Here is a 17,961-nt window from a genome sequence, read left to right as displayed (position 1 = left end):
ATAATGGCATGAGTGAAATTTGAAAGGTTTTAGTTAACTCGGTTTTTTTCCTGTCATAGTTCATCCCTTCAAGGAACTTTAATAATATTAGATTTAAGTGTATGAGTAAGAGCTTAAATAATGTTAGCTATTTTTTGGATTATATTTACATCCTGACTCAAAACTCATATGTAAAATTTCAGTTTAGGATGAATAAAACACAGAAAATGTTTTATAATGGAAACAGTCACTGCTCCTTTAAAGTTGCAAAGGCAATGGGTATTACTAGCATTAAAGGACTTCTTTGTGTATACTTTGTTTGAGATTTAAAAGTGTGAATGCAAAGTTTGTGTGCTAACTAGTTCATTGATTTGGGTTTAAATGGATTTTACAGCACCCTTTCAGTGTGTCTACATTTACTGAATAGTTTGTAAAAATGTTAATAGTGCATGCTCAAAATCTTTTGAACTCTTCGTAATTAGATCTGTCTTTAAAACAGTTTGATTCTGCAGTAGGGGATATTCCCTGATTCCAGGTATGCTCTTTTCCTTAAAATCCCATTGTTACCATTACTATCATGCAGTAATGATGATGTGAAAACAAAACCTAGTTCCTTTGCCACCCAATGCAGCAGCTGGTAACTAACATTGGCCCTGATTCTACAATCCCTTATTCATGTGAGCAATCATGACTCACATAAAATGACCTATAGAAGACAATACATGTACTGTACTTAAATGAAGAATTACGGGATTGGACTTGTCCTGATCCCAGAGATACACTGTAATCATGTGACTGCAGCACAAAGAAGGAAATAAATAGCAATGCTCATTTCAATTCCATTAGAAATTTAGGGGAAAGGAGAACATTAATGTTTCTCAAATGAAAAGTGGGAAATTTTATTTTCTAATCTGTATACAAGCTTTTACAAAGGAGAGAAAAAAATTTAAAAATTAAATTGATATTGTTCCAATAAATCTAATTTAATGCAATGGAATGTCTTATACCCTAATTCTGCAAGCAGTTATTCAAGCACATAACTTTAGGGACAAGAGTAGTCCCACTGATTTCAACTGAAATATTCAGAAATACATAAAGTTAAGCACATGCATAAATCTTTGCAGAATCAGGGCTGTACTCAAAATAAGATGGCAGTTAATTCTTTTCATACATCTAGAAACTGTACAAAATATTTATAAGACAAACAGCAATACTCCAACACTACAAGTGAGAAACTAGGAAGAGATATTTTGAATTTGGAAGTTTGCAGGGGAGGGGTGTAATAAAGAATCCTTTCAAAACCCTGCCTACATGTCAAAGTCTGTGATAGGAAGCAGATTTTAAAAGCTTCGTCTAGAAAGGTGAACTTGGCATAATGTTGTTAAAATGGCTTATGAAAGCAATTAGCAAGACTAAGCAGTAACTTGGTCACCCTGCGTCTGAACACAAAATAAACTAGAGGATGTTCCGCTCTAAATCCAAACTTTATAGTTGATTTGTAATAAGCTATGCTAAAATCCCTGCTTCAAACCCACTACATTTTAGAAAAGTTTAGAATAGGATTTGAATTTTGTAGTTCGGACCCTTCTTAAATTTTCTCTTCTGCACATTTTTCATGCATCTAAGGTCCTTCTATAGCTATACCTCAGTCTTTGTTGTTGTTGTTGTTTTGTTGTTTAAAATTCTCTAATACTCACCTTAATTCACTGTTAAATCATATTTTATTATTCATGCTTTGGCACCTTTCCCTGATTAATGGCAGGGCTCTTTTCTGATTACTTAGGGAGCAGAACTTGTAGCAGCTTACAGGCAGAATCCCAGACGATATAGTGGGACAATGGATATGAGTTTCTCATTTTACACATCTCACCAAAAAAAATCAAATTTAGAGAGGTGTTGGGGGCGTGTATATTTTTCCCATAATCAGGCATATATTTTCATCTTCCAACACAACATAATATGGCATTTGTGCTGAACACAGTGCAATGGTAACAGTGACATTAATGGTCTTAATACAGATGTTACTCCAGCCAGAGTGAGTTTGGGGACCACACTAAGCTCTTGCAACTTAAAATTCTAAAAACTGCTCTAAGGACTTTTGTTCCTGTAAGCCTCCCAAAAGGAAAACAAACCTTCCATGTTTGTTGCCATTTGCATCTCCCCACTATTTTTCACATGACAGCAAGAAGATGATTCTCACATGAGCTTTAGATCTGTTTTTTGGTTTATATGATTTTTGCTAGTAAACACATTAGAGGCCATTTTTTGTCTCTTCATTTACATGGTCCTCAGAGGCTGAGTACGTTCATTATAAAGCTGAATTCCTTCCTTCCTCGTCATCTTCAGAATCAGAGTCGTCGTTGTAGAAATGAATTGTGGCTTGTACTGGAAAACTGGCCAGAACCTTCTTTCCAATGTTGTGTAGGAACTTCTGAGATTTAGATTTGGGCAAATAAAGTCTAGTAAAACAAAACAAAACCACTTATAAAAAACATGTAAACTACACCTCTACCTCGATATAACGCTGTCCTCGGGAGCCAAAAAATCTTACCGCGTTATAGGTGAAACCGCGTTATATCGTTATATCACGTTATATTGCTTTGATCCGCCGGAGTGCGCAGCCCCGCCCCCCTGGAGCACTGCTTTACCATGTTATATCCAAATTCATATGATATCGGGTCACGTTATATCAGGGTAGAGGTGTATTAGAATCCTTCCAGACTAACTGACTCAAGGCTTGTGTCTGAAGGCTACATTTCTTCCCTTCCTTGTGGAAGGGAAGCTCTTCTGAATCCTTGATGGCTTCTCTCTCCTCTTCATCTCTCCATGTTTTAAACCATCCTTCTATCTAAAGGCCTCCTTGAAGTAGTCCCATCTCTTCCCTGGTCAGTACTATTGGTTTTGGCAGTGACTATTTATCCCCAGTTACTTTTTTTTTTTTTTTTTTTTTTGGGGGTGGGGGGGAAGGTCAAATATTGGGTTAGCCAGAGGTCTGTATTTGACAAAGTGCTGCTCCTGAGAACATGAGCAAATGTGATTTTTCTAGAACTGTGCAGACTTGGTAGTCAGAGAGAGGATGTGTGTATTTGTTAATGGTGGTGGGGAGTTTGAGGAAGGGTGCTGGAAGGCTGGTTTAAGGCTGTGATCTGTTTTTGTGTGGGGTGGTTCTAGTGGTGAGATGTGTCTCTCTGGGTAGAGGAGGAGAAGGTATGTACTATTAGATACCTTGATTTTAAATTTCCTTTTTTGAGGAATGTTAATTATGAAACCTTAACTCACAGTGGGGTAAGTCTGGTCTGTCAGGATGACATTGGCTCTTTCTATGGCTTTCTAATGTCATGATTTATCATATTGCTTCAGATCCTGCTTACCTTGTGTCTTCTGAGGTGAATTACACAGTTTAACACTTTGTCACGGAGGAAGTTTATTACTGAAGAACAAAAATACAAATTTCACTTTTCCTGGATCAACTTATAGGATTCATCTCACCTCACTGGATGCTGAAACCCCAAAGCTCCTTTTGAGCTAAAATTTCTCTGATCACCGTCCAGTTCAGACTGTAAAGACACATATGTGTGATTTAGAAACAGCTATAAAAATTATCTAAGATTTTACAATTTTCTTGTAATGGCAAGAAAATGCATACTATATATTAATTAAATCTCAGGTATTATAATATCAGACATCTGTGGAGTATAATTCCACTGAGTTAAATTTTCAAACTACTGTACTTAAAACTTCCCATCTAAATGAATAATTCAATATTTCAGGCTTTTGTTTTAAAGGGAACATTCTTTTTTAAATGATTACTATTATTATTACTTTGCTAATGTAGCACCTAATGGGCCCGGTCCATTGTGCTAGGTGCTGAACAAACACACCAAGACATTTCTTTTGTGTTTTTTGGGTTCAGCTGGCAGCAATAACCTCTAAAATGGAGGACTCGAGCCACACCACAATTTGTGCTCCTATGCAATGCAGACACTGCAGTGGAATACTAGGAGATGCTATGCTATTAGAGGTACTGTGAACGAGATGTTAAACTGAAGTCTCTTTTACCCTGGTCCTGGAGAGGGAGCTGCTGAGTGAAATCAAAGATCCCATGGTACTTTTCAAAATGAGGAGGGTACCACAGAAGATAGAGATTAAAAAGATTTTTTGGATCATCTAGTCTGTATCCCTGTCCATAGAGGATTGTCAATGGATAGCTATTGCTGAACTTACCTACACAGGTTCTGATACTGCAGTGACTAACTTGGTACAGCAAAGCTGAGAAGGGTTGTACTGGGGAAGCCCTGCTGCACCCCACCCCAGGAAAAAGCAAGGTACAAGGGAAAGAACCTCAAAAGTGGTCCTCCACCACTGCCTAGAGAGGCCTTACTGGAGTGGCCATCTTGAAAACTAGAGAGACCTGGTTCTCCAAGGGCTAGAGACAGCCAGTCAGAGCCCAGCAGGCTTAGATAAAAGGAGCTGCAGGAGCTTAGCATATCAGTTCCTGGCTTGGACCAAAGGAGGGAAGAAGTGGGTTCTTCTCTGGCCAAAGGAGAATGACAAGTAGCTAGAGGTTATTTCTGGCTGAATTTACACTGAGATTGCAGAGGGAGAAGAACCTGGGGATGTTGATCCTGAGATAGGGCTGGTAATAAAGGTGGTGAGAAGTGTGTGGCTGCTGTGTATAGGGTGCCTGGGCTGGGTTCCTCTAGTGGCCTAGATAAAGTGGTCTAAACCCCAAGAAGGGGACAGGCCTTGTTTAGGAGCTAAAATACAGGACTGAATTTAAAGGGCCCAGAGGCAGGGCTGAAGGCCCTAGTGAGGGGAAATAGACGGTTTAATTATCTGACTTTTGAATATGTCAGAAAGGATTTATTTGGACACTGTGACTTGACTGGAGGGTCAAGACACTGAAGATCCTCCAAGGGTGGCTGGCAGCCTGCTCAGGACACCAGAAGCAAGAAAAGGACTGTAGTACCACACCCAGCTGCTCAACAGGTGAGTGCCCCTTTACAAAAGCACTCTGAGGGCACTCTGAAAGATTAAAGGCAGTGAACCAAAATGTAGATAAAAACTTTGCTTTGAATTTGTATTTGAAAGCCCCTATACAGCTCACAATTCCAACCTGGGCCAATAAGTCTCCTTCCCTATTTTACCCCTTATACCTGTGTGACCTCAAGGCCAAGTGTTGTACAAAGAAAATCAAGATTTACTGCAGATTTCATCAATACGTAATTGCTGTTGAGAAATATGACACTCCTTCCATAACAAGGCAGAATGCCTTGTCCGTACTGAAAACCTGTGACCTAAAACGTAATCTGGCTCTTATTAAAAGGATGGCCGGGCTCTAAGATGGTGTCCCGTTTGATGGAGACTTTGAAAGCGATCTTGTTATGCTGGCTAAACACGCAAAAGAGCATATTTGTACTAATTTGCTGGGTGCTCTGAAAAACAAGATATGTCTGCATGCATGGGGGTTTAATCTGCATCTTTTTGCTGCACATCTGGGAATGCACAGTATGCAAGCTGCAGTAGTAGCATGCATATGGGATGGTATGCCCTCTGCCAATGCACATGGAATGCTATGCCCTCTGTCAGTGTGCATCATTGTGTTCACATGGCAGTGACTTGCTGAGAACTGAAGGCATGGCATTCTTGGAGGGTAACCCATGCTCCTTTGCTTTGCTGCTGAGAAAAGTCCATTGTGGGTTTTTTCTTGCTGCACATTGTGGGATGCATAGCAGAAGCCAGGGAGTTCAACTTTAATAAAGGAAAAATCCCACGATTCATCTGTCTTCGCCCTGTTCTTACTTTATGTGCAGGCCAATGCCTTTATAGAATTGCTGTCAGCCAGCTCTGTTCCAACAATGCTCCATGCCACTATGCTGGCAACCTCAAATATGCAGAGGCTGCTTGATGTGTATTTCAGCACTCAACACTGAATGAATCAGTGTTGGACTTCACCAGCTGCACCACAGAGCAGACAATGTGGTGGCAGCAGCTCTTCCAGCAACAGAAGAATCTTCAGCAGCAACGGAACCAGGATGCGGATGAGGAAGACACCAAGCAACTGATAGTAGAGGACTGTGACGTTGCAGTCTATATGATATTATTTATAAAAATATGCTAATGAGTGAATATAATATAACTGGAATATGCTTCATGCAAAAGGTCTCTTGTCATTACAAATCTTATCATTACAAAGCTTATAATCTACTGAGTGTGGGCATCCTATTTGTATAAATGTATCACTCTTGTATCTGAAACTAGAAATATGAAATATAACTCTGAGGGCTTATTGTAATTATGCAAAGTGTGGGCCATTAATGGTTGTTTGGAATCTTGATGGCTTCCATCAACCAGGACAATTGACTGTGGATGGCTCTGTTTGCAGGCAAGCCATCCTGTGAGTCAGGCTGGGAGGAATGAAGGCTTGGGGTCTTACAGTGACATGTGATCATGTCACCTGAACTGGAATCCATCTTTAACCTAGTGCTTTTCCATTGAGAAGTGGGGGGGTGGGAACCCAGAGGGTCAAAGGATTCCCGCCTTATGCAAAAGATATATAAATGGGTAGAACAGAACAAGCCATCATGAAGAATTCACTAGCTACCACCTGAGCTGGAACAAGAGCTGTATCAGAGGAAAGAATTGTGCCCAGGCCTGGAAGGTGTCCAGTCTGAAGAAAAAAGTTACTGAAGCATCTCTAAGGGTGAGATTATTTGTATTCAGTTTGATTAGACATAGATTTGCATGTTTTATTTTATTTTGCTTGGTGACTTACTTTGTTCTGTCTGTTACTACTAGGAACCACTTCAATCCTACTTTCTGTATTTAATAAAATCACTTTTTACTTATTAATTAACTCAGAGAATGTGTTAATACCTGGGTGGGCAAACAACTGTGCATATCTCTCTATCAGTGTTATAGAGGGCGAACAATTTATGAGTTTACCCTGCATAAGCTTTATACAGGGTAAAATGGATTTATTTGGGTTTAGACCCCATTGGGAGTTGGGCATCTGAGTGTTAAAGACAAGAACACTTCTGTTAGCTGCTTTCAGGTAAGCCTACAGCTGTTAGGAGACATGATTCAGACTTGGATCTGGGTTTGCAGCAGGCTAGCGAGTCTGTCTCAAACCAGGCAGGGCACTGAAGTCCTAAGGTGATGGGGCAGGAAGGCAGGGGCAGAGGTAGTCTTGGCACATCAGGTGGCAGCTCCCAAGGGGAGGTTCTGTGATCACAAGGACCATTCCTGGAGCAGCTTCACAGTGTGCACTCCTGCTTCTGGGCTCAGGAAACTAGCGTGGATTGGTGGGAAATAATTGTTCTGCAGACCTGGGATGACCAGCAGCGGTGAGAGAATTTCACGATGGGGAAGACAACCTTTCTGGAGATATGTGCTGCACTGGCCCTGGAGCTTCAGTGGCAGCGAACCAACATGCTTACCCAGGAGTATGGGGCACTGCAGGTAGCAATTGCCATCTGGACGCTGGCCACCCCCAAATGCTACTGCTCCATAGCAAACCAATTTTGGTGTAGGAAGATCATCCATTGCGGTCATTGTCATGCAGGTGTATGATGCCACGGAAAAGGTACTGTTGCACCATGTTAAAAAGCTTCGTAATTCTCAGGAGGTTATTGATGACTTTGCATGCGTGAGGTTCCCAGACTGTATTTGGGCAATTGATGGGACCCATATGCCTATTAGCCCCATCAGGGCTCAAAATTCATAAACAGAAAAGAGTAGTTCTCCATGGTGCTCCAAGGGCTTGTCAAAAACCATGGCAGGCTTATGGACACAAATGCTGGGTTGTCTGCAAGAGTCCATATGAAGCTAGGATATTTTGGAACTCTGCTCTATTAAAATTAATGGAGAAAGGACTGTTTGCCCCCGGCAACACGGTGGATTTTTATTGATGTGGACATTGCTTTGGTCATCCTGTGAGACCCAGCTTATCCTCTCCTTCCCTGGTTAATGAAACCATTCACAGACCACTTGGACACAAGGAAGAAACTGTTTAACTACTGCCTCAGTAGCTGCAGAATGGTAGCTGAGTAGACATCTGAAAGGGAAATGGTGCTGTTGGAGAAGTCAATTGGAAACTGCAGAAAAAAACATCCTGGAGATCATAGCAGCATGTTGTATTTTGCACTATATTTGTGAGAGTAAGAGCGGTAGGTGGGAGGCTGAGGTGCAGAGACTTACTCAGCTGCTTCAGCACCCAACAAGGTGTCCAATACAGAATGCAAACAGCCAAGGGAAATGCTGTCAGGGCCGCCTATTGCTCTTATTTTGAGTCTCAGGCCTGAAACTGTAGCCGTACATCCAGCTATAAACCTGTGAAGGGTGTGGGATTAGTTTTGTTTCAGCATTGTTTATGGGTGTTGAAAGTGCAACGTCGTGGCAATACCTATTGCACCCTGCGTTGTTGCCTACATGTGTTTGTAAAACCTTATGAATTAGTGCAAACAACTATTTTCTGTGTAAAATGAACTGCTGGTTCCTTATTAATGTAATAATGAACTTTTAATTTCATAATCTGTTATGTAACAAACAGAAGTAAAGGCTCAACTGAAACGAAAATGACAAATGGCTTTTAATTATTAAACAACATATTAAAAACAAAACTGTTTCATTGAACCACCAGTGAAACAAAACAGTCCACTGCCAGGCACAACACAATGGGCTGGGAAGCTTAAAGTCACTGGCAAGTATAAATCTTGGCTCTGGCTTTTCTGGTTTGTGGGCTTTCTGGGATAGAGTGCCAAAGCTCAAAGATACCAGGGGCAATAGAGGGCTCAAAAGAGCTGGGGTCCATTTGCCAATGTTCTTGATGGTCTGGAAGGAGCGATGGCCTCTGGGAGAGGGGAGAGGAGTTGTTCTCAGTAGCCTGTATTGTCCAGGGCTGCATAACATGGCTGGGTGGTGGTTTGCAGTACTGCATTGCCTGCTGCCCTAACAGTAATGTGCTGCAACAGAGCATCAAGGCTTTTTATTGCCTCCAGGAGCTCTTCGTCCCTGTATCCCTTTCCATACTGTTCTTTGCCACTGCAGTGATCTCCCTGGAAAGCTCCTTGTTGGATTCCTCTTAGTCTTCAGATACTGCCTCTACCTCTCTGCATTTTTTAAATTCTTTTGTTTCTGGGATGCTGTAATAATGTCCATGAACATTTCATCACAAGTTCTCTGTTTTATGCCCCTCAGGTTTGCCAACCGTTCTGCCATTGATAAGGACTTAAAACAAGCCCCTGCTGGATTTCCCTCCCCCCCTTTTGTCCTTTGTCTTTAATGTAGGTGCTCCTGAGCTTTTCGCTGCCTATCTGGTCCTGTTTGGCATCCCAATTGTGCCGCCTCCTCATTGACATCTATCTAGCAATGTCCACAAAAAATATTTTTATTACAGTGGCTGGTCACAAGAGCTTCCTGCACTAATACTTTGCCCCAGGTAGTGATGAGCTCCAAGGTCTTGGTTAGGCTCCAATCGGCTGCTCAAGGCATGGTGGAGGCTTCTGGAGTATTATTGCAGCTATTGTGGTAAACTAGAATCCAGGAGTGAATGGACAAAATCTGTCTGTGTGCCAGCATTTAAATGTGAGGGGACATGCAGTCAACTTCATCCCAGAGCAGGGGAGGGCACACAGGTAAACAGACATGTCAGCAATGGTTGCCTGCAAAGCACTGTGGGATAGTTGTTAAAAGACTACCAAAGCAGCGCATAGCATCATTGCATGCACATGAACAATACTAGACTAATTTGCTTTGCAGCAAAGGTAGTTCAGTTTGCAACAGGACTCCAGAGTTCATGATAAATGCAGAGTCCATGCACTACAATTAGGTGCGTTGTACATATGCAAGAGTTTTCAAAGTGGATTAACTCGAAAGTGGCAGATTAGTTGCCCCACCACTGCGTAGACAAACCCCTAATATAATGTGGTGCATCTAACAAGTATTGGCAAACTTGTACTCTTTTCTTCTTCTTTAAAATCTATAAAGATGGCCTGTAATGTTTGTGTGTTTTTTCTGCTAGTTTTTGATATTAATAATCCAGGTCTATGGAATAATCCATGAAGATTAGAGAACTAAATGAAAACTTTTACTCTGGACTCCTGTTAAGCATTTTAAATAGAAAGGTGTCCCTAGCCTCTGTTTGTCAGAGGGTGGAGATGGATGGCAGGAGAGAGATCACTTGATCATTACCTGTTAGGTTCACTCCCTCTGGGGCACCTGGCATTGGCCACTGTCGGCAGACAGGATACTGTGCTGGATGGACCTTTGGTCTGACCTAGTATGGCCGTTCTTATGTTCGCTATCTAAATTATTGAAGAAGATATTGAACAGAACCAGACCCAGAACTGATCCCTGCAGGACCCCACTTAATATGCCCTTCCAGCTTGACTGTGAATGACTGATTACTCTTTGGGAACGGTTTTCCAACCAGTTATGCACCCACCTTATAGTCGCTCCATCTAGGTTGTATTTCCCTAGTTTGTTTATGAGAAGGTTACGTGAGACAGTATCAAAAGCCTTACTGAAGTCAAGATATACAACATTTACTTCCCCCGACCCCATCCACAAGGCTTGTTACCCTGTCAAAGAAAGCTATTAGGTAGGTTTTATATGATTTGTTCTTGAATAATCCATTGTGATTGTTACTTATCACCTTATTATTTTCTAGGTGTTCACAAATTGATTGCTTAATTATTTGTTCCATTATCTTTCTGGGTACTGAAGTTAAGATGACTGGTCTGTAATTCCCTAGGTTGTCCTTATTTCCCTTTTTATAGATTGGCACTATATTTGCTCTTTTTCAGTCCTCTGGACTCTCTTCAGTTTTCCATGACTTTTCAAAGATAATTGCTAATGGTTCAAATATCTCCTTAGTCAGCTCCTTGATTATTCTAGGATGTATTTCATAAGGCCCTGGTGACTTGAAGACGTTTAACTTGTCTAAGTAATTTTTAACTTATTCTTTCCCTATTTTAGCTTCTGATCCTACCTCATTTTCACTGATATTCTCTGGGTCATTTAGCACTTCTGCCATTTCCACATATGCTGTTTATTGTTTTTCCCCCCCTCACTGAGTAATGGGCTACCCTGTCCTTGCTCTTCCTCTTGGTTCTAATGTATTTATAGAATGTTTTCTTGTTACTCTTTGTGTTCCTAGCTAGTATAATCCTGTTTTGTGCCTTGGCCTTTCTAATTTTGCTCATATCCATCCTTTGTAATTTGACCTAGTTTCCACTTTCTGTAGGACTCTTTTTGAGTTTCAGATAATTGAAGATCTCCTGGTTAAACAAGGATGGTCTCTTGACATACTTTCTATCTTTCCTACGCACATTTAAATAATGTGTATAGCATCTTGTAATATTTTTAATACTTAAATTATTTTCAGTATTAAAATGTATATGTTTGACTTACATTTTATATGATCTTCCCATATATCACACATTCTTATTTTAAACCAAGAGTAAATAATTTCTCAGAAGCATTCAGGGGGTGAAGCAGTTAACTACACATCTAAATCAGGCACCTGTATATGCCACCACATTTTCACTATTAAATTGAACTTTGTGTGTAAGTGTGACTTAATGTGTAACATTTTTTAATACTTTAATAGACTTATCTGGCATATGCAACAGTAGACAGTGTTGGAAAATTATACATATGTATTTCAGGGGTAGGAAAACCTGTATGTTTTGTGTTATATGAGGAAAAGTATATTATCCATAGGGCTCCATATCTCACGGAGGCCACGGAAGTCATGGATTCCATGAATTTCCGCAACCTCCATGATTTCTGCAGCAGCCAGTGTGGCTGACCCCAGGGCCGCCCAAGCAGCTGGCCTAGGGCTTCTGCTGGAGCACTTCTGCAGCCAGCCGCTCAGTTGGCCCTGCAGCCAGCTATGCCAGCCACTGCTGGAGTGGCCCCAGAGCTAGCTGCACCAGCTCCTGCTCAGGTGGCCTCAAGGATTGCCTGAGCAGTGGTCCCGGGGTGGACGGAGCAGCTTCTATTCACCAGCCCCCAGCAGTGGTCCTGGGATGGCTGGAGCAGCAGAGGAGAGGAGAGGCGAGGGGGGCAGCCCTGGGGGTGGCTGGAGCAGCCTCTTCTTGGCAGCTCCCAGCAGGTGGTGCCGCTGGCCCCCCCAGGGTGCCCCCCCCCCAAGCAGCAGGCCCCCAGCCACCACCGCCCCCAGCAGTGACACCCCATCCCCACTAAGATTTAGTCAGGGGAAATTATGGTAAGTCATGGACAGGTCATGGGCCGTGAATTTTTGTTCATTGTCTGTGACCAGTCCATGACTTTTACTAAAAATACCCATGACAGTTGCCTTAATTATCAGACAACTAAAGATTGTATTGTAATGCATGTGCACTAAGGGACTGAGTTAAGGTTACTTGTGTAATCTTAATGTTGCCAATTTTCCATTCTTTAGTGTTTTGCTGTGCAATTTTCACTTTCTCAATGTGTTTTTTGTATGGAATTTCCTGTTTCTTTTCTAAAAGGAAGAGGGGAAAAATAAAGCTACTTCACTCTTCGGGACTCGAAGCTCTGTTGATGTAGCATGTGCAACTTCCATAATATAGAATTACTTGGCTAGACACCAACGGAACATCTTGCCTCATGCACTTTAGGAAGCTCATAGGTAGATGTCATTCTTCTGCAAATATAGGAATTCTGTAGCTGAGGAAGCTTGCTTAAGTCTATTAGAATGGGGCTTCCCCCTCGTTATCCGCCCCCCCACCTTATAAAGTAGTCAAGAATCTTCCTCAGCTATTGTGCACCTGGTAAGGAGTGCCAAAGTGGGGCTCTTCTCCTTCATTCCTCATTAGGTCCCCAACTGTGGAGACTCCTGGTTTAATGGGGGAGCTTGGGTGGGCCCTGCAGCATAAAAGAGAGGGAGTTGGGAGGTTCTGGACAACAAGGGAAACATTAATATTAAAACTAGCTGTTTGAACTGTGCATAAATTTTTTAACAGTGGCAGGCTCCTAGCAATTAACATGGATGAACTTCATACATTCAGTGAATAAATTGGTAGGAGCCAAGCACAGCTGAAAACCTCATGTATAGGTTGCATAAAGCGTTCTATACAGATGTGATATTTTTTCAACGTAAAGAGTATTACAGCTGTCTGATCCCGGAAACTTTAATTCCTCCAAGTTGCCCAGTCTCTTTGGAACTTCTAGCTACTTTATTCCTCAAGTTCTCACTGCTGGTTCTGAGTATCCATAGATGCAGACGTGCTAAGGAGTGTTGGGTGGGAGACTCACTCATCTGATGGGTACCTGCCAGCAAAGCTTAGAACTCTGCTGTGTAGGTACATTCTTCTGTAAGCCTGCTGGAGTTGCCTCCTTGGCTCTCATCCAGGAGCCATCCAAAGGTTGGGTCAGCAACAGCCTCCAACCTTAAAAGGCCCACAAAAAGGGAAGAAAAGGTGCTCCACAGCTGCACACCTCAGAATGTAGGGGAATCGCTATGAACAGTGACCCTCATAAGATATACATTGTGGATAGCTGTAGCCTTAGCTTCAGTAACTTTTCAGATACATAGCTATGGATCTGATCCTGCAAACACTTATGCATGTGAGTACTACCATTGAAGTCAATAGGATTATTCACATGCTTAAAGTTGAGCATGTGCATAAATGTTTGAAGGATTGGAACCTACATTAAATGTATTTACGCCTTCCTTGGAGCTATGTACTTTGAACTAAAAAAAAACCTATCACCAGAATATTAAGAAGTACCTTTGAATAAAGACTATTCTTATACCACATTTCAACTTTCTTCCCCTAGCTGTTTTAGCTGTAACACTGTCCAAAAAAAAAAAAAAAAAAAAAAAAAATCACTTTTTTTGCTCAAACTTTCTCACTCTCATTCACAGTTAGGCAGAGACCAAAAATTAAACCTTCAGCCTGAGAGGTTATTGTAATGGTGGTAAAATGGAAATTGTTGTTTAACATTAACTATTGTGCTTCCTTTCACACCTGCTATGATATCCCAGGTCCTGTTTTTATAGACAATAACAGAGTTATTAAAAACGTACCTTGAAACTGTTGTTCTATTTTTATTAGGGCGGTCAAGCGATTAAAAAAATTAATCGCAATTAATCGCACTGTTAAACAATAATAGAATACCATTTATTTAAATATTTTAGATGTTTTCGACATTTTCAAATATTTTTATTTCAATTACAACACAGAATACAAAGTGTACAGTGCTGACTTTATATTTATTTTTGATTACAAATATTTGTGCTGTAAAAAATAAAAGAAACAATATTTTTCAATTCACCTAATACAAGTACTGTAATTAAATCTCCTTTATCATGAAAGTTGAATTTACAAATATAGAATTATATACAAAAACCCCTGCATTCAAAAATAAAACAAAGAAAAAAATTTTGCGCCTACAAGTCCACTTATTCAGCCAATCACTAAGACAAACAAGTTTGTTTACAGGTGCAGGAGACAATGCTGCCCGTTTCTTATTTACAATGTCACCTGAAAGTGAGAATAGATGTTCACATGGCACTGTTCTAGCCGGCACTGCAAGATATTTACGTGCCAGATGCGATACAAATTCATATGTCCCTTCATCAGGGGTGAAAGTAAAATGGAGCTCTTACTGGTATGGGGCCAGTTCTGTTTCCCCCTCCCTCCCAGAAGGTGCAGGGCCTCGGGCTGAAGGGAAGGGGTTTGGGTCAGTGTCCCCCAGCCTGTCCATCCATGCTGCCTGGCCCACACCGCTCGGGGCTCCAGTGGTGATTTAAAGGGCCCGGCAGGGCTGCCTATGGGCGGCGCAAAAGGGGCAGCGACATTAAAGTGCTTTAAAGCACTGTGGCAGCGCTTTAAAGTCAGCGGTATGGGCCGGTGCTGGCAGCTACTTTTTACCGGTATGCCATACCAGCCCATACCACCTTACTTTCACCCCTGCCCTTCATGCTTCAACCACCATTCCAGGGGACAGGCGTCCATGCTGATGACGGGTTCTGCTCAATACGATCCAAAGCAGTACAGACTGAGACATGTTCACTTTCATCATCTGAGTCAGATGCCACCTGCAGAAGGTTGATTTTTCTTTTTTGGTGGTTCAGGTTTTGTAGTTTCCGCATCAGAGTGTTGCTCTTTTAAGACTTCTAAAAGCATGCCCCACACCTCGTCCCTCTCAGATTTTGGAAGGCACTTCAGATTCTTAAACCTTGGGTCAAGTGCTGTAGCTATCTTTAGAAACCTCACATTGGTACCTTCTTTGTATTTTGTCAAATCTGCAGTGAAAGTGTTCTTAAAATGAACAACATGTGCTTGGTCATCAACCGAGACTTCTATAATATGAAATACATGGCAGAATGTGGGTAAAACTGAGCACAAAACATACAATTCTCCCTCAAGGAGTTCAGTCAAAACTTAATTAACGCATTCTTTTTTTAACAAGTGTCATAAGCATGTCCTCTGGAATGGTGGCCGAAGCATGAAGGAGCATACGAATGTTTAGCATATCTGGCACATAAATACCTTGCAATGCCAGCTACAAAAGTGCCATGTGAATTCCTGTTCTCACTTTCAGGTGACACTGTAAATAAAAAGCTGGCGGTCTTATCTCCCGTAAATGTAAACAAACTTATTTGTCTTAGCCATTGGCTGAACAAGAAGTAGGACTGAGTGGACTCGTAGGCTCTAAAGTTTTACATTGTTTTGTTTTTGAGTGCAGTTATGTAACAAAAAATATCTATGTTTGTAAATTGCACTTTCACGATAAAGAGATTGCACTATACTACTTCTATGAGGTGAATTGCAAAATACTATTTCTTTTGTTTATCATTTTTACAGTGCAAATATTTGTAATAAAAATATTAAGTGAGCATTGTGCACTTTGTATTATATGTTGTAATAGAAATCAATATATTTGAAAATGTAGAAAAATATCCAAAAATAGTTAATAAATTTCAATTGTTATTCTATTGTTTAACAGTGCAATTCATAATTTTTTTAGTTTATTGCATGACTTAACTGCAAATAATCGACCGCCCTAATTTTTATAATAAGAAAATTGGCCTCCTATGTTCTCCTAGTTTTGACTTTTTTTTTTAAACACATTTGGTTTTCTTTGATGATTTTTTCCAGAACTTAACCTTACCATTCCTTGACGTCCCAGTTCAGCATCTCTTGCTGTGAGAATCCAGGGTCTCCATAATGTAGGGGTGCTGAAAGTTTAATGAAGAACAACACACTCTCATAGGTAATTCTTTATGATAATAAGCACATTTCAGTGCAATGACAGTTATCTTCATTACATGCTATCTGTGCCTTTGAAATAAGTTTATTCTTGTCTCAACACATTGATGTGGGTAAATGTGATTTCAGTGGTAGATATTATTCTGCCCGTGGGCTTCTTCTCTATGTGCTGTCAGTTTACATGCACTAAAATTAATATAAAAGGAAAGTCTGAACTGGATAAACAGTTACTCTCACATATTAGCTATCGGTACAATATTAATTGATTTCACAATCCAAGTGGCTCACAAAGGGATTACACTTAAATCAATTTTTAGAATATTTAATTTCTAGAATATACTTAACTTCTTATGAATCTTATTATTCATTAAATAAATTAGGTAGTTTATTGAATTGTACTATCCCAATTCCTCAGTGACATGAGGAAGAGCTCTGAAGCTTGTCCCTTCCACTAACAGATGTTGTTCCAATAGAAATTACCTCGCCTACCTTGTCTCTCTGACATCCAAATAGGTATTCCTAATTAAAGTGGATTACACCTGGCTTTGCATGATCAACTTGATTTTTTTTTTTTTTTGCTTATATGTTGATCGTAGGGTGGCTGATCTATTTTTATTAAGTTAGCAATTTATTGCATTAAAGTGATGCTGCTGACTTGAAATCTAATCAGTTTAATAAAAATGTCAGCAGTTTCAGGTACTACACCAGCCTCTTTCTCCCCTCTTAATATTTTTTAAGTTTTACAACCACATTTACCTATTTTTAAATGTATTTTCTCTCCTCTGTTTCTAAATACCCACACAAAGGGGAAAGAGTGAAACTGATTATACTCTAACTGCTGTCAAACACTCAAAGTAAATAAACTGAAAAAAACAGTTCTTATCTTTCAGTTAAAGCAACCTTATTTGTAACTAGAGCTGAATGAAAAAAATATCATTTGGAAACCTTCTACAAATAAAAAGGACAATTTTTTGCAAAAATAAAAATTCTGACTAGCTCTGTAATATGTTTTTAACATGTAAAAATAGGAGATAACAGAGACGTGTTTTCATTTTTTTAAGCTGATAGTTCTTTATGGTGGAGTCTGTTTCCAATCAGCTATTTGAGAAGGTCACATTGAATATGGGCAATGTGCATTTAAAGTCTAAACAATGAGATAGGCTAGCTATTTCAATTACTTTGTTCTGTTGCCAAAGGAAGTGGTATGGATCCCACAGTGTAGTTTAGCAGGTGGTGTTATTTTAATGAAAAATTTTGTCAATAGTTAGAGAGAACACAGAATTTCTTCTCCGGGGTCTGAATGCCTGCCTTTATGCAAGTCCTGTCTTTGCCCATTGTAACTACATAGTATTTCTGCTAGAGATTTTTAAAACTGAGTTGTTGAGGAAGCATTTCTCCTTTCCTCTGTCTTACCTTTCTGGCTGTTCTCTTGGATGGAGAGAATGCGGCTGGATATCTCTGGCAGAGTGACAGATCTGAGTCACTGCAGTCTGGAACAAGAATTTAGCAGCTGCAGCCTCCATAGTGCTTGCCTGTCTGCTGTTTTGTGTTCCTGTGCCTGGCTGGCTAGTTCTCTAGGCATTTCAGCTCCTCCTTTATTGCAGCTACTCAAGAGTACTTACCTAAAACAAGCAAGCCTTCAGGTAAACGAGGGAAATGGCCTTAATGAGTTCCCCCCTGTCTCCTCCAACTATTTCAAAGTTTTCCTGTTGTCATGGTGTTCTATGAAGAGTGTAATAAATACAGTACTTTAGTT

General features: G+C 40.5%; 1 protein-coding gene across 1 annotated transcript; it reads right to left on the bottom strand.

The window, feature by feature from the left end:
• Nucleotides 1-1,888: 1,888 nt before the first annotated feature.
• On the bottom strand, nucleotides 1,889-17,759 carry RIPPLY3 (ripply transcriptional repressor 3). The gene is made up of 4 exons (XM_054016467.1): nucleotides 17,619-17,759; nucleotides 16,108-16,174; nucleotides 3,469-3,536; nucleotides 1,889-2,438 (listed from the first exon to the last, which is right to left on the bottom strand). The coding sequence occupies exons 1-4, from the start codon at nucleotides 17,726-17,728 to the stop codon at nucleotides 2,288-2,290; spliced, it is 396 nt and encodes a 131-aa protein (XP_053872442.1). The 5' UTR covers nucleotides 17,729-17,759; the 3' UTR covers nucleotides 1,889-2,287.
• Between the last annotated feature and the right edge of the window lie 202 nt (nucleotides 17,760-17,961).

Source organism: Malaclemys terrapin, chromosome 1, assembly GCF_027887155.1.
Source record: "Malaclemys terrapin pileata isolate rMalTer1 chromosome 1, rMalTer1.hap1, whole genome shotgun sequence".
NCBI lineage: Eukaryota > Metazoa > Chordata > Testudines > Emydidae > Malaclemys > Malaclemys terrapin.
Note: the sequence above shows the minus strand (reverse complement) of the source record. Positions and strands in the feature narration are given on the sequence as shown.

What these genes read in the sequence shown, in the direction of transcription:
- RIPPLY3 (XM_054016467.1), bottom strand. Translation starts at nt 17,728, where the DNA reads ATGGAGGCTGCAGCTGCTAAATTCTTGTTCCAGACTGCAGTGACTCAG. An exon ending in CCAAGAGAACAGCCAGAAAG is followed by an intron (nt 16,175 to 17,618) that starts GTAAGACAGAGG and finishes TTAAACTTTCAG; the next exon opens with CACCCCTACATTATGGAGAC. An exon ending in AACTGGGACGTCAAGGAATG is followed by an intron (nt 3,537 to 16,107) that starts GTAAGGTTAAGT and finishes GTGTCTTTACAG; the next exon opens with TCTGAACTGGACGGTGATCA.